Genomic DNA, 17,183 nt, shown 5'->3' with positions numbered 1-17,183 from the left:
GATTATTGTAGCAGACGCAGCAATACATTCGCTTCACAAACCATAAGAACTCAAAAAACAGACTTTGTGGCATTTAAGATACTCACCTGTAATGTCAATAGGCTCAAGAGCAAAAGCTTCCTCTTCATTGGGAACCAATGTGGTCTGATCAGTCATGGTGGGAAGGGGTTCCACTGGATCTACTGAATCTGGGCTATCGGCTCCACCCACTGAAACAAGTGATCAGGAAAGATTAGACACATACAACAAGAGAGGATACATATAGAGAAGACGAGCAGTGGACGAGTCAACACTACGCAACAAGGAGCCAGACAGAAAATACCGGAGTGACAGACTCATTATGTAATGATATACTTGCTTACAGGGACAGTAGCCACTAGATACATTATCATCATCCAGGTCGTCGTCGTGGGCAGGCTGCTCTGGCATTGCCACACCTTCGACCGGAATGGCAGGTGGGTCATCGAATATGCCTCCTCCATCATTGCTTAACAGTTTGTCATCTACAAGACAGAGACAGACTGTCATTTTACACGCAGAACATGAAGACATCCCGAGACAGACTCGCTACTGTTGCACGTGACGCCAGTAATCCATCTGTAGCTAGCATTTAGGGACAACTAAAAATACACGTAGCACACACCGGTGTGCAGAAACGACGGGAATCAGGTGCTTGTTATGCAGAGTAGTCCAATAATGACTTCCTAAAGTCAGACCTTTCCTGAGAAACTTCTGTGACTGTACCCCACTTTATAATGTGCGACTCCAGGAACCAAACGTTTAAACTAAAAAAGGTTAACCAGCCCTATGTGCACCAAACGGGTCATGTTGAGGTTTTCAGTCTGTGGAAGCAGGTGGGATAGTTACAGACAATGTAAATTAGATTGCATAGACTAGATTCCAAAAAGTTACACAACATTAAGCACAAAACAAGGGAACAGCTACACAGCAGCTTATAGTTCCACAGACATGATAGAGGAACATCAGAAGAGCCAGGACAGGATGTAATGCTACCCCATACATTACTAGTGAGTATTCTGCAGAGGATAATCATCCGGCATCAGCACCTGTCACCACATTTACATCGACTGTGAATATTAGCTCATACCTAAAATGCCACCATCATTTCCTTCACCAAAATTGTCATCTTTGTACTGCTCGTCGTACTCCAGGTGGTTGCTCTTCTCAGTCAGCTGACTGGCGTTCTGCTCGGGCTCCAGAAGGAGATTGGTGGCACTGGCACTGACCAACATGTCGTCTTCAAATGCGCTGCCTTCCCGCATCATCTCTCGGTCATCCATACCAAAGTCACCTGTAACATGGAGAAAGCGCTTAGTGCTTCTATCAATATATACCCACCAAAGCGGCATCATCTAGACTCCGCAATAACAGGCAAGACTGAAGACCTCCGATATGGCCAACCCCATGTATCATGGAAGGACAAATAGCTGGTCACAGGCAGAAGGACAAACTGCATGACCCTAGTCATCTCTAGACCAGGTCTTTCAAATGAGTTGTTCACACTACCTTATAATTAAAAATCTTAGCATTCTTGCATGTACACTTGAAATAAAAGCTGTAACACTAGGACCCAAAAATACCACCCCCCCTTTCCCGCCAACAAAATAAAAACAGACGTATATTAGTGAACAAGACAAACTCATTGCGATAGTAAAAGACGGTACCCACCAAAGTCATTATCTTGCAGGATGTTGATGTTTCCAACCTCTTCCCTCATAGTGATCTCCTCCACTCGACTTTGGTTCAAGCTGAACTGCTGGGCCACGTCAATGTCACTTGGAAAGAGAAAAGGGTTGGCAATGTTTACAAGTGTCGGTGAGGCTACCAACCAAGACAAAGGACTGAAGTGAGGCCATTCAGATCAGGCTGCCATCACAGCTGGCTACTCTGATTATAGGAGTTTACAGCACTCTCCACTAAAAGGTTCCTCAATTACTGTATTGTAATAAATCTACTAGTACTTGACGTTGTAGACCTCCCATTTACAGTATCCTGAGAATCACCAAGTCTGAAGCCCCTATATTCCGGATTACTTACTCAAGATCTGGCAAGGGTTGGTCAAAATCATGGAACTCTTCAGGCAGTGTTATAGCATTATAAGCGGCTTCTCTGTTTTCCTCCGGTAAATCCACAACCCCTATAATAAAACATTGCATCAACACTAGATGGCAAAAAAACCAAAAACACAAAAACATCTTCCCTAACAAGCTACAAGGGCGGAGGGACAGCGATTCACATGTGTTATCCGTTAGTCTATAAGACCACTGGACCAAGGCGCATGTATAAAACAAGTTACTTAGTTCATGTTTTACAGGTTTGCTGCAGCCAAAAGTCTTATTAACTAGAAAGGTGTTCAAAATATTTCAACATGATAAATTTTTTCTCTCGTTACAAAGTGCTAACGTGAGAAGGGAGGAAGCCAAGGTTTCCAATAGAGGTTTTTCTTTAACGAGAGGCCAGTGACAGACATGGGAACAAACTTGTTTATTTTACATAGTAATCCACTTGATCACTAACACTCTCGCCTCCTTATGTGCAGACCCAATGTTTTTATTGCAGGCTTCATAAACAAGGTTTCAGATTCTGTTTTGCAAAATATATTGGCGAGTCTCAAATCTCCGCCCCCCCTATCACGCTCGCCTGCACTATTCTAATGTCGCAGCGGACGGACGCGATACGTCCATTTTAGCTCACTACCCTTGGACGCCCAAACGGGTCTTTTCATGTTCGCAACCATTACTTTAGTCAGGTCTGGGTGCTTTGCGTGCCTAAACCAGAGTGTAATGGTCGCAATCGGGATAAGTGGGAACATTTGAATATCACCCCCTCGAACTCCCATTTGTTTAACCGGGAGATCGGGGGTGCGATAACATTTGAATCCCCTCCAGAGTCTGCTTTCTTGGGCGACAGGGATTGTGCGCAACTCCTCTCATTGCTCATCTAGTGCAGCTCCATCCCGGCGGGACTAGGAGATCTGGCGCCTAACCCCGCTACGGGAGTGCACAGAGACTCTGCCATTGCAGTAAATGGGGCGCATGCGTGTCACGGACGCACACGTGTCCAGGCACAGATGAAGCAACGATTAGCGTGGCTCCATCTGTAGATCCAGAGTATAAGTAATACATAGCTACTAAGGGGTATATTCAATTAGGCTCGGATCCATTCAGACACGCATTTGTCGGAATGGATCCGCACACCCCTCTTCAATCTCATCTCGACTTTTAAAAAGCTGAATTGAGATGAGGGACCCAGAGGGGGGGGTGTTGTCACACAGCCACCCAACCTCACGGCAGTGTCCACCCGGCTCCAGCAAACGTGACCTCACTTGCTGGAGCCGGGTGAACGCTGCCGTGAGCGGCGCAGCTGTGTGACATCCTGCTGTAGCTCTGATCTCCCCTGTCTCCCCGCGGCTGTCCACCCTCTCCTCCTCTGGGTCCCACATCTCAGTCTGACATTTTTTTATTTCGGACTGAGATGGTCAAAAAGGGGGCCAAAACCTGTTGGTTTTGGCCCCGTTTTCGACACAAGCACGTGGATCGGTAGCTGTTCCGCCGATCCACGTGCTTTTCGACAAGTCAAATTCCTCGACTTGTCGAATATATTGAATGGGTTGAAACCCCTGCCGACCTAAAAAACAAAAAAAAAAAGTCGAAAACTGCCATCTTTTCGACAGACGGCAGCTTTTGACGTCAATTGAATATACCCCTAAGAGGTAAAAAAGACACAAGTTAGATCTCTCCTACCACGGTATAACCCAGGCCTGGTAAGAAGTGGTGTCATTGGGATTCTTACCAATACGGGCCATTCTAACTACCGTGCAATTTTATTTTAACAATTCTGAGTCCAGGACTGTGATCTAATAATTCCTTATTACAGATGTAGACAATGTAAAGGACATTCAAGTTGCAGCACCAATATGAAAACACGCTGCACAGCCGACATTCACTTACAATTAAGTGGCTTGTTTTTATAAATGTAAAAACAAAATTAGATTAGTCATATCCTGAAAACCATAGCTGAATTTTTTTTTTTTATTCAAATATTTACTCCTAAAAGATATTTAGTGATGTACTCTAGAATTTAAGTTGTAAATAAAACCAGATTTATTTAAAGCGGAAAAAAAAAAAAAAAAAAAATTTTATATTATAATATATATATATATATATATATATATATATATATATATATATATATATATATATATATATATATATATATATATATATATATATATATATTTTTTTTTTTTTTTTTTTTTTTTTATACAAGTGTCCGTGTTTGTGAACCATCAAGAAGCTCGAGACTCGTCGGTCCAGGCATTTGTCCAGTTTCTGATCTGAAAGCGGGATTATGCTGCCTTAAATATTTCCGCCATAAAAGATAGAATCTTGAACGGATCATTCGGCTGCTGGACCTTATCGCACATAAGTAGGCACTAAATCCAGATTTCTGTTTAGACAAGATAACTGCAAATGACATTTTTACAGGGATGGGTTGCTCAGGCGACAAATGGTGCAGTGGTCACTTCATTGTGAACTGGGAATCTATTTAATGCAATTATTTCCAACCAGACTGGAACTGCCATACTGTAAAAGGGACTATACTTACCAGGCCGAAAAGCCATCTTTATTTTAATAAAAGCTTCATTGCAGTCAGCAAGAAGGTACTTTGCTTTTCTGTGGTAGATTCTTACCACGCCCAAGAGAAGATGGCCGGAAGTACGTAAAGCCATCTTCACCTAGAACGAAAATCAGGACTCGTTAGAATACAAGTGGATATTTAAAACACAATAAAACATTCTCTACGGCTATGTGTGATTGTTACATAACGTACCTTAGGGGAGATGATGCTTTCCACACTGCTCTCCAAGTTGCACTCAAACACATGGGCTTTTGTCAGCTTCTTGTCCCAGTGGGCCGCCAGCCAGATTTTGGCCAGCGGCCCCCTCTTGCTCAGAACAAAGTGTGCGTAAAACATTTTCCAGCGCTAGTGCAAACCTGCAGGACAAAGACAGAGGTAGGAGTTATCCTATTTTTGTCGGACACAGGCTATAGACACAAATAAAGGCTAGTTGAATAATAAGAATTTACTTACCGATAATTCTATTTCTCGTAGTCCGTAGTGGATGCTGGGGACTCCGTAAGGACCATGGGAATAGCGGCTCCGCAGGAGACAGGGCACAAAAGTAAAAGCTTTAGGATCAGGTGGTGTGCACTGGCTCCTCCCCCTATGACCCTCCTCCAAGCCTCAGTTAGGATACTGTGCCCGGAGGAGCGTACACAATAAGGAAGGATTTTGAATCCCGGGTAAGACTCATACCAGCCACACCAATCACACTGTACAACCTGTGATCTGAACCCAGTTAACAGCATGATAACAGCGGAGCCTCTGAAAAGATGGCTCACAACAATAATAACCCGATTTTTGTAACAATAACTATGTACAAGTATTGCAGACAATCCGCACTTGGGATGGGCGCCCAGCATCCACTACGGACTACGAGAAATAGAATTATCGGTAAGTAAATTCTTATTTTCTCTGACGTCCTAAGTGGATGCTGGGGACTCCGTAAGGACCATGGGGATTATACCAAAGCTCCCAAACGGGCGGGAGAGTGCGGATGACTCTGCAGCACCGAATGAGAGAACTCCAGGTCCTCCTCAGCCAGGGTATCAAATTTGTAGAATTTTGCAAACGTGTTTGCCCCTGACCAAGTAGCAGCTCGGCAAAGTTGTAAAGCCGAGACCCCTTGGGCAGCCGCCCAAGATGAGCCCACCTTCCTTGTGGAATGGGCATTTACATATTTTGGCTGTGGCAGGCCTGCCACAGAATGTGCAAGCTGAATTGTACTACACATCCAACTAGCAATCGTCTGCTTAGAAGCAAGAGCACCCAGTTTGTTGGGTGCATACAGGATAACAGCAAGTCAGTTTTCCTGACTCCAGCCATCCTGGAAACCTATATTTTCAGGGCCCTGACAACATCTAGCAACTTGGAGTCCTCCAAGTCCCTAGTAGCCGCAGGTACCACAATAAGCTGGTTCAGTTGAAACGCTGACACCACCTTAGGGAGAAACTGGGGACGAGTCCGCAGCTCTGCCCTGTCCGAATGGACAATCAGATATGGGCTTTTGTGAGACAAAGCCGCCAATTCTGACACTCGCCTGGCCGAGGCCAGGGCCAACAGCATGGTCACTTTCCATGTGAGATATTTCAAATCCACAGATTTGAGCGGTTTAAACCAATGTGATTTGAGGAATCCCAGAACTACGTTGAGATCCCACAGTGCCACTGGAGGCACAAAAGGGGGTTGTATATGCAGTACTCCCTTGACAAACTTCTGGACTTCAGGAACTGAAGCCAATTCTTTCTGGAAGAAAATCGACAGGGCCGAAATTTGAACCTTAATGGACCCCAATTTGAGGCCCATAGACACTCCTGTTTGTAGGAAATGCAGGAATCGACCGAGTTGAAATTTCTCCGTGGGGGCCTTCTTGGCCTCACACCATGCAACATATTTTCGCCAAATACGGTGATAATGTTGTGCGGTCACCTCCTTCCTGGCTCTGACCAGGATAGGGATGACCTCTTCCGGAATGCCTTTTTCCCTTAGGATCCGGCGTTCAACCGCCATGCCGTCAAACGCAGCCGCGGTAAGTCTTGGAACAGACATGATCCTTGCTGAAGCAAGTCCCTTCTTAGTATCTCTTGAAGTTCCGGGTACCACGTCCTTCTTGGCCAATCCGGAGCCACGAGTATAGTTCTTACTCCTCTCCGTCTTATAATTCTCAGTACCTTGGGTATGAGAGGCAGAGGAGGGAACACATACACCGACTGGTACACCCACGGTGTTACCAGAGCGTCCCAGCTATTGCCTGAGGTTCTCTTGACCTGGCGCAATACCTGTCCAGTTTTTTGTTCAGACGGGACGCCATCATGTCCACCTTTGGTCTTTCCCAACGGTTCACAATCATGTGGAAGACTTCCAGATGAAGTCCCTACTCTCCCGGGTGGAGGTCGTGCCTGCTGAGGAAGTCTGCTTCCCAGTTGTCCACTCCCGGAATGAACACCGCTGACAGTGTTATCACATGATTTTTCGCCCCGCGAAGAATCCTTGCTGCCATTTCCCTCCTGCTTCTTGTGCCGCCCTGTCTGTTTACGTGGGCGACTGCCGTGATGTTGTCCGCCTGGATCAGCACCGGTTGACTTTGAAGCAGAGGTCTTCCTAGGCTCAGAGCATTGTAAATTGCCCTTAGCTCCAGTATATTTATGCGGAGAGAAGTCTCCAGACTTGACCACACTCCTTGGAAATTTCTTCCCTGTGTGACTGCTCCCCAGCCTCTCCGGCTGGCATCCGTGGTCACCAGGACCCAGTCCTGAATGCCGAATCTGCTGCCCTCTAGTAGATGAGCACTCTGCAGCCACCACAGAAGAGACACCCTTGTCCTTGGAGACAGGATTATCCGCTGATGCATCTGAAGATGCGATCCGGACCATTCGTCCAGCAGATCCCACTGAAAAATTCTTGCGTGAAATCTGCCGAATGGAATCGCTTCGTAAGAAGCCACCATTTTCCCCAGGACTCTTGTGCATTGATGCACTGACACTTGGCCTGGTTTTAGGAGGTTTCTGACTAGCTCGGATAACTCCCTGGCTTTCTCCTCCGGGAGAAACACCTTTTTCTGGACTGTGTCCAGAATCATCCCTAGGAACAGCAGACGTGTCGTCGGAATCAGCTGCGATTTTGGAATATTTAGAATCCACCCATGCTGTCGAAGAACTACTTAAGATAGTGCTACTCCGACCTCCAACTGTTCTCTGGACCTTGCCCTTATCAGGAGATCGTCCAAGTAAGGGATAATTAAGACGCCTTTTCTTTGAAGAAGAATCATCATTTCGGCCATTACCTTGGTAAAGACCCGGGGTGCCGTGGACAATCCAAACGGCAGCGTCTGAAACGGATAGTGACAGTTCTGTACCACGAACCTGAGGTACCCTTGGTGAGAAGGGCAAATTGGGACATGGAGGTAAGCATCCTTGATGTCCAGGGACACCATATAATCCCCTTCTTCCTGGTTCGCTATCACTGCTCTGAGTGACTCCATCTTGATTTGAACCTTTGTATGTAAGTGTTCAAAGATTTCAGATTTAGAATAGGTCTCACCGAGCCGTCTGGCTTCAGTACCACAAATAGTGTGGAATAATACCCCTTTCCTTGTTGTAGGAGGGGTACTTTGATTATCACCTGCTGGGACAGCTTGTGAATTGTTTCCAATACTGCCTCCCTGTCGGAGGGAGACGTTGGTAAAGCAGACTTCAGGAACCTGCGAGGGGGAGACGTCTCGAATTTCCAATCTGTACCCCTGGGATACTACTTGTAGGATCCAGGGGTCCACTTGCGAGTGAGCCCACTGCGTGCTGAAACTCTTGAGACGACCCCCCACCGCACCTGAGTCCGCTTGTACGGCCCCAGCGTCATGCTGAGGACTTGGCAGAAGCGGTGGAGGGCTTCTGTTCCTGGGAAGGGTCTGCCTGCTGCAGTCTTCTTCCCTTTCCTCTACCCCTGGGCAGATATGACTGGCCTTTGCCCGCTTGCCCTTATGGGGACGAAAGGACTGCGGCTGAAAAGACTGTCTTTTTCTGCTGAGATGTGACTTGGGGTAAAAAAGGTGGATTTTCCAGCTGTTGCCGTGGCCACCAGGTCCGATGGACCGACCCCAAATAACTCCTCCCCTTTATACGGCAATACTTCCATGTGCCGTTTGGAATCTGCATCACCTGACCACTGTCGTGTCCATAAACATCTTCTGGCAGACATGGACATCGCACTTACTCTTGATGCCAGAGTGCAAATATCCCTCTGTGCATCTCGCATATATAGAAATGCATCCTTTAAATGCTCTATAGTCAATAAAATACTGTCCCTGTCAAGGGTATCAATATTTTCAGTCAGGGAATCCGACCAAGCCACCCCAGCGCTGCACATCCAGGCTGAGGCGATCGCTGGTCGCAGTATAACACCAGTATGTGTGTATATACTTTTTAGGATATTTTCCAGCCTCCTATCAGCTGGCTCCTTGAGGGCGGCCGTATCTGGAGACGGTAACGCCACTTGTTTTGATAAGCGTGTGAGCGCCTTATCCACCCTAGGGGGTGTTTCCCAACGCGCCCTAACTTCTGGCGGGAAAGGGTATAACGCCAATAATTTTCTATCGGGGGAAACCCACGCATCATCACACACTTCATTTAATTTATCTGATTCAGGAAAAACTACAGGTAGTTTTCACACCCCACATAATACCCTTTTTTGTGGTACTTGTAGTATCAGAAATATGTAACACCTCCTTCATTGCCCTTAACATGTAACGTGTGGCCCTAATGGAAAATACGTTTGTTTCTTCACCGTCGACACTGGAGTCAGTGTCCGTGTCTGTGTCGACCGACTGAGGTAATGAGCGTTTTAAAGCCCCTGACGGTGTTTGAGACGCCTGGACAGGTACTAATTGGTTTGCCGGCCGTCTCATGTCGTCAACCGACCTTGCAGCGTGTTGACATTATCACGTAATTCCCTAAATAAGCCATCCATTCCGGTGTCGACTCCCTAGAGAGTGACATCACCATTACAGGCAATTTGCTCCGCCTCCTCACCAACATCGTCCTCATACATGTCGACACACACGTACCGACACAGCACACACACAGGGAATGCTCTGATAGAGGACAGGACCCCACTAGCCCTTTGGGGAGAGAGGGAGAGTTTGCCAGCACACACCAAAACGCTATAATTATACAGGGACAACCTTATATAAGTGTTTTCCCTTATAGCATCTTAATATATATTAATATCGCCACATAAAATGCCCCCCCCCCCCTCTCTGTTTTAACCCTGTTTCTGTAGTGCAGTGCAGGGGAGAGCCTGGGAGCCTTCCTAGCAGCGGAGCTGTGTAGGAAAATGGCGCTGTATGCTGAGGAGAATAGGCCCCGCCCCCTTTTCGGCGGGCTTCTCCCGTTTTTCTGACAACCTGGCAGGGGTTAAATACATCCATATAGCCCCAGAGGCTATATGTGATGTATTTTTAGCCAGCATAGGTACTTCCATTGCTGCCCAGGGCGCCCCCCCCCAGCGCCCTGCACCCTCAGTGACCGTTGGTGAGAAGTGTGCTGAGAGCAATGGCGCACAGCTGCAGTGCTGTGCGCTACCTCATGAAGACTGAGAAGTCTTCAGCCGCCGGTTTCTGGACCTCTTCTCTCTTCGGCATCTGCAAGGGGGTCGGCGGCGCGGCTCCGGTGACCCATCCAGGCTGTACCTGTGATCGTCCCTCTGGAGCTAGTGTCCAGTAGCCTAAGAAGCCAATCCATCCTGCACGCAGGTGAGTTCACTTCTTCTCCCCTAAGTCCCTCGTTGCAGTGAGCCTGTTGCCAGCAGGACTCACTGAAAATAAAAAACCTAACAAAACTTTTACTCTAAGCAGCTCTTTAGGAGAGCCACCTAGATTGCACCCTTCTCGGCCGGGCACAAAAACCTAACTGAGGCTTGGAGGAGGGTCATAGGGGGAGGAGCCAGTGCACACCACCTGATCCTAAAGCTTTTACTTTTGTGCCCCGTCTCCTGCGGAGCCGCTATTCCCATGGTCCTTACGGAGTCCCCAGCATCCACTTAGGACGTCAGAGAAAAGTGGATTAAGGCCTGTTTTAGCAAGAAATGTCGGACCTAAAAACACACACAATCACAATATGGGGAGTTAAGTGTGATCAGAGGATGCACTTAATATGTATTTCTGTTTGCACCCTTCTGAGGACCAAACAGAAATCTGTGTTAAGTGCATCCTCAGGGCAATAATAGGATGCGTTTCTGGGCTCTTGACCCGGAAGCTAAATAGTCTGCAGCTAATCGAATCGCCTCCAACAGATTATGAAAGGTTCTCAGTACATTCTCTGGTAAATCGTGTAGTTAAATTGCCTACTTGAAGCCTCACAATAGTCTCCCCCAACGACCACACTACTTGGCAATGCCTTAGGATCACACACATGGCAGCCCAGTGTGTAAACTTAACATTAGTTTACTCAGAAAATAAGAAGATGCTGCACTTTCAGTTATACTTTACTGCACACAAGACAAAGCTAAATTGCCGATAGTGTCATTTCTCAGATACTTGTAGCATGTGATTTATTGAAAGTGGTAATGTAACCGCAAATTAAACTGGAGGAGGAAAGGCAACTTTGTTAAAACAATGACTCTAAAAGTAAAAAAACGTCTGCTCAATGCATAAAGAACCACCATTTATAAGTCAGCAGCTTCAAATTTTCATTTAAAATAAGATTTTACTTACCGATAAATCTATTTCTCGGAGTCCGTAGTGGATGCTGGGGTTCCTGAAAGGACCATGGGGAATAGCGGCTCCGCAGGAGACAGGGCACAAAAAGTAAAGCTTTTTCCGATCAGGTGGTGTGCACTGGCTCCTCCCCCTATGACCCTCCTCCAGACTCCAGTTAGGTACTGTGCCCGGACGAGCGTACACAATAAGGGAGGATTTTGAATCCCGGGTAAGACTCATACCAGCCACACCAATCACACCGTACAACTTGTGATCTAAACCCAGTTAACAGTATGATAACAGCGGAGCCTCTGAAAGATGGCTTCCAACAACAATAACCCGAATAAGTTAACAATAACTATGTACAATTTATGCAGATAATCCGCACTTGGGATGGGCGCCCAGCATCCACTACGGACTCCGAGAAATAGATTTATCGGTAAGTAAAATCTTATTTTCTCTATCGTCCTAGTGGATGCTGGGGTTCCTGAAAGGACCATGGGGATTATACCAAAGCTCCCAAACGGGCGGGAGAGTGCGGATGACTCTGCAGCACCGAATGAGAGAACTCCAGGTCCTCCTTAGCCAGAGTATCAAATTTGTAAAATTTTACAAACGTGTTCTCCCCTGACCACGTAGCTGCTCGGCAAAGTTGTAATGCCGAGACCCCTCGGGCAGCCGCCCAAGATGAGCCCACCTTCCTTGTGGAGTGGGCCTTTACAGATTTAGGCTGTGGCAGGCCTGCCACAGAATGTGTCAGTTGGATTGTGCTACAGATCCAACGAGCAATCGTCTGCTTAGACGCAGGAGCACCCATCTTGTTGGGTGCATACAATATAAACAACGAGTCAGATTTTCTGACTCCAGCTGTTCTTGCAATATATATTTTTAATGCTCTGACAACGTCCAGTAACTTGGAGTCCTCCAAGTCACTTGTAGCCGCAGGCACTACAATAGGCTGGTTCAGATGAAATGCTGACACCACCTTAGGGAGAAAATGCGGACGAGTCCGCAGTTCTGCCCTGTCCGAATGGAAAATCAGATATGGGCTTTTGTAAGATAAAGCTGCCAATTCTGACACTCTCCTGGCAGAAGCCAGGGCTAGAAGCATGGTCACTTTCCAAGTGAGATATTTCAAATCCACCTTAGTTAGTGGTTCAAACCAATGAGATTTTAGAAAATCCAAAACTACATTGAGATCCCACGGTGCCACTGGAGGCACCACAGGAGGCTGTATATGCAGCACTCCCTTCACAAAGGTCTGGACTTCAGGGACTGAAGCCAATTCTTTTTGAAAGAAAATCGACAGGGCCGAAATTTGAACCTTAATAGATCCCAATTTGAGACCCATAGACAATCCTGATTGCAGGAAATGTAGGAATCGACCCAGTTGAAATTCCTCCGTCGGAGCACTCCGATCTTCGCACCACGCAACATATTTTCGCCAAATTCGGTGATAATGTTGCACGGTTACTTCTTTCCTTGCTTTAATCAAAGTAGGAATGACTTCTTCCGGCATGCCTTTTTCCATTAGGATCCGGCGTTCAACCGCCATGCCGTCAAACGCAGCCGCGGTAAGTCTTGAAACAGACAGGGACCCTGCTGAAGCAAGTCCCTCCTTAGAGGTAGAGGCCACGGATCTTCCGTGATCATCTCTTGAAGTTCCGGGTACCAAGTCCTTCTTGGCCAATCCGGAACCACTAGTATCGTTCTTACGCCTCTTTGCCGTATAATTCTCAATACTTTTGGTATGAGAGGCAGAGGCGGAAACACATACACCGACTGGTACACCCAAGGCGTTACCAGCGCGTCCACAGCTATTGCCTGCGGATCTCTTGACCTGGCGCAATACCTGTCCAGTTTTTTGTTGAGGCGAGACGCCATCATGTCCACCATTGGTCTTTCCCAACGGGTTACCAGCATGTGGAAGACTTCTGGATGAAGTCCCCACTCTCCCGGGTGAAGATCGTGTCTGCTGAGGAAGTCTGCTTCCCAGTTGTCCACTCCCGGGATGAACACTGCTGATAGCGCTATCACATGATTCTCTGCCCAGCGAAGAATCCTTGCAGCTTCTGCCATTGCACTCCTGCTTCTTGTGCCGCCCTGTCTGTTCACATGGGCGACTGCCGTGATGTTGTCCGACTGGATCAACACCGGTTTTCCCTGAAGCAGAGGTTCTGCCTGGCTTAGAGCATTGTATATTGCTCTTAGTTCCAGAATGTTTATGTGAAGAGACGTTTCCAGGCTCGTCCATACTCCCTGGAAGTTTCTTCCTTGTGTGACTGCTCCCCAGCCTCTCAGGCTGGCGTCCGTGGTCACCAGGATCCAATCCTGTATGCCGAATCTGCGGCCCTCCAATAGATGAGGACTCTGCAACCACCACAGAAGAGACACCCTTGTCCTTGGAGACAGGGTTATCCGTAGGTGCATCTGAAGATGCGACCCTGACCATTTGTCCAACAGATCCCTTTGGAAAATTCTTGCGTGGAATCTGCCGAATGGAATTGCTTCGTAAGAAGCCACCATTTTTCCCAGGACTCTTGTGCATTGATGTACAGACACCTTTCCTGGTTTTAGGAGGTTCCTGACAAGCTCGGATAACTCCTTGGCTTTTTCCTCCGGGAGAAAAACCTTTTTCTGAACCGTGTCCAGAATCATCCCTAGGAACAGCAGACGAGTTGTCGGCATTAACTGGGATTTTGGAATATTTAGAATCCACCCGTGCTGTTTTAGCACTTCTTGAGACAGTGCTAATCCCATCTCTAGCTGTTCTCTGGACCTCGCCCTTATTAGGAGATCGTCCAAGTATGGGATAATTAATACGCCTTTTCTTCGAAGAAGAATCATCATCTCGGCCATTACCTTTGTAAAGATCCGAGGTGCCGTGGACAATCCGAACGGCAGCGTCTGAAACTGATAGTGACAGTTTTGTACAACGAACCTGAGGTACCCCTGGTGTGAGGGGTAAATTGGAACGTGGAGATACGCATCCTTGATGTCCAAGGATACCATAAAGTCCCCCTCTTCCAGGTTCGCTATCACTGCTCTGAGTGACTCCATTTTGAACTTGAACTTCTTTATGTACAGGTTCAAGGACTTCAGATTTAGAATAGGCCTTACCGAGCCATCCGGCTTCGGTACCACAAAAAGAGTGGAATAATACCCCTTCCCTTGTTGTAGAAGAGGTACCTTGACTATCACCTGCTGAGCGTACAGCTTGTGAATGGCTTCCAAAACCGTCTCCCTTTCGGAGGGGGACGTTGGTAAAGCAGACTTCAGGAAACGGCGAGGTGGATCCGTCTCTAATTCCAACCTGTACCCTTGAGATATTATCTGCAGGATCCAGGGATCTACCTGCGAGTGAGCCCACTGCGCGCTGTAATTTTTGAGACGACCGCCCACCATCCCCGAGTCCGCTTGAGAAGCCCCAGCGTCATGCTGAGGCTTTTGTAGAAGCCGGGGAGGGCTTCTGTTCCTGGGAAGGAGCTGCGTGTTGCTGTCTCTTCCCTCGACCTTTGCCTCGTGGCAGATATGAATAGCCCTTTGCTCTCTTATTTTTAAAGGAACGAAAGGGCTGCGGTTGAAAAGTCGGTGCCTTTTTCTGTGGGGGAGTGACTTGAGGTAGAAAGGTGGATTTCCCGGCTGTAGCCGTGGCCACCAAATCTGATAGACCGACTCCAAATAACTCCTCCCCTTTATACGGCAAAACTTCCATATGCCGTTTTGAATCCGCATCACCTGACCACTGTCGCGTCCATAAAGCTCTTCTGGCCGAAATGGACATAGCACTTACCCGTGATGCCAGTGTGCAGATATCCCTCTGTGCATCACGCATATAAAGAAATGCATCCTTTATTTGTTCTAACGACAGTAAAATATTGTCCCTGTCCAGGGTATCAATATTTTCAATCAGGGACTCTGACCAAACTACCCCAGCACTGCCCATCCAGGCAGTCGCTACAGCTGGTCGTAGTATAACACCTGCATGTGTGTATATACTTTTTTGGATATTTTCCATCCTCCTATCTGATGGATCTTTAAGTGCGGCCGTCTCAGGAGAGGGTAACGCCACTTGTTTAGATAAGCGTGTTAGCGCCTTGTCCACCCTAGGAGGTGTTTCCCAGCGCTCCCTAACCTCTGGCGGGAAAGGGTATAATGCCAATAATTTCTTTGAAATTATCAGTTTTTTATCAGGGGCAACCCACGCTTCATTACACACGTCATTTAATTCTTCTGATTCAGGAAAAACTATAGGAAGTTTTTTCATACCCCACATAATACCCTGTTTAGTGGTACCTGTAGTATCAGCTAAATGTAACGCCTCCTTCATTGCCAAAATCATATAACGTGTGGCCCTACTGGAAAATACGGTTGATTCGTCACCGTCACCACTGGAGTCATCGCCTGTGTCTGGGTCTGTGTCGACCGACTGAGGCAAAGGGCGTTTCACAGCCCCTGACGGTGTTTGAGTCGCCTGGACAGGCACTAATTGATTGTCCGGCCGCCTCATGTCGTCAAACGACTGCTTTAGCGTGTTGACATTATCCCGTAGTTCCAAAAATAAAGGCATCCATTCCGGTGTCGACTCCCTAGGGGGTGACATCCTCATATTTGGCAATTGCTCCGCCTCCACACCAATATCGTCCTCATACATGTCGACACACACGTACCGACACACAGCAGACACACAGGGAATGCTCCTAACGAAGACAGGACCCACTAGCCCTTTGGGGAGACAGAGGGAGAGTTTGCCAGCACACACCAAAAGCGCTATATATATATCAGGGATAGCCTTATAATAAGTGCTCCCTTATAGCTGCTTTGTTATATCAAATTATCGCCATAAATGTGCCCCCCCCTCTCTGTTTTACCCTGTTTCTGTAGTGCAGTGCAGGGGAGAGACTTGGGAGCCGTCCTGACCAGCGGAACTGTGAGAGGAAATGGCGCCGTGTGCTGAGGAGATAGGCCCCGCCCCTTTTCTGGCGGGCTCGTCTCCCGCTATTTAGAGAAATCAGGCAGGGGTTAAATATCTCCATATAGCCTCTAGGGCTATATGTGAGGTATTTTTAGCCTTTATAGGTAATCATTTTGCCTCCTAGGGCGCCCCCCTCCCAGCGCCCTGCACCCTCAGTGACTGCCGTGTGAAGTGTGCTGAGAGGAAAATGGCGCACAGCTGCAGTGCTGTGCGCTACCTTTTGAAGACTGCAGGAGTCTTCAGCCGCCGATTCTGGACCTCTTCTGTCTTCAGCATCTGCAAGGGGGCCGGCGGCGTGGCTCCGGTGACCATCCAGGCTGTACCCGTGATCGTCCCTCTGGAGCTTGATGTCCAGTAGCCAAGAAGCCAATCCATCCTGCACGCAGGTGAGTTGACTCCTTCTCCCCTCAGTCCCTCGCTGCAGTGATCCTGTTGCCAGCAGGAATCACTGTAAAATAAAAAACCTAGCTAAACTTTTTCTAAGCAGCTCTTTAGGAGAGCCACCTAGATTGCACCCTTCTCGGCCGGGCACAAAAATCTAACTGGAGTCTGGAGGAGGGTCATAGGGGGAGGAGCCAGTGCACACCACCTGATCGGAAAAAGCTTTACTTTTTGTGCCCTGTCTCCTGCGGAGCCGCTATTCCCCATGGTCCTTTCAGGAACCCCAGCATCCACTAGGACGATAGAGAAATATTGATGGAATAAAGAGTAACAGCGTTCATGCTAGGCTGTTTTAAGAAGAGCACCGCTCCCCGATAGATTTTAGAGAGGCAAAATGCACCCCGCTAAAAACAGCCTGGGGAAGAAGTGAGCGCCGGTGACTGTTGTGCGAGGGGAGAGATGAGAGCTGGTTGCTTTATATGTGTTGGGTGG

General features: G+C 47.6%; 1 protein-coding gene across 1 annotated transcript in view; it reads right to left on the bottom strand.

Moving 5' to 3' along the window:
* The window catches only part of RAD21 (RAD21 cohesin complex component), a 66,079-nt gene that overhangs the window by 18,488 nt on the left and 30,408 nt on the right, over window positions 1–17,183 (bottom strand). The window contains exons 2-8 of the mRNA XM_063924479.1: window positions 4,855–5,018; window positions 4,630–4,759; window positions 2,059–2,158; window positions 1,690–1,796; window positions 1,109–1,312; window positions 363–503; window positions 87–209 (exon numbers count right to left, since the gene is read on the bottom strand). Coding sequence (XP_063780549.1) covers window positions 87–209; window positions 363–503; window positions 1,109–1,312; window positions 1,690–1,796; window positions 2,059–2,158; window positions 4,630–4,759; window positions 4,855–4,998 — 949 coding nt within the window. The 5' untranslated portion in view covers window positions 4,999–5,018. The remainder of the gene's footprint in view (window positions 1–86; window positions 210–362; window positions 504–1,108; window positions 1,313–1,689; window positions 1,797–2,058; window positions 2,159–4,629; window positions 4,760–4,854; window positions 5,019–17,183) is intronic.

The sequence above is a fragment of the Pseudophryne corroboree genome, chromosome 5 (genome assembly GCF_028390025.1).
Source record: "Pseudophryne corroboree isolate aPseCor3 chromosome 5, aPseCor3.hap2, whole genome shotgun sequence".
Taxonomy (NCBI): Eukaryota; Metazoa; Chordata; class Amphibia; order Anura; family Myobatrachidae; genus Pseudophryne; species Pseudophryne corroboree.
Note: the sequence above shows the minus strand (reverse complement) of the source record. Positions and strands in the feature narration are given on the sequence as shown.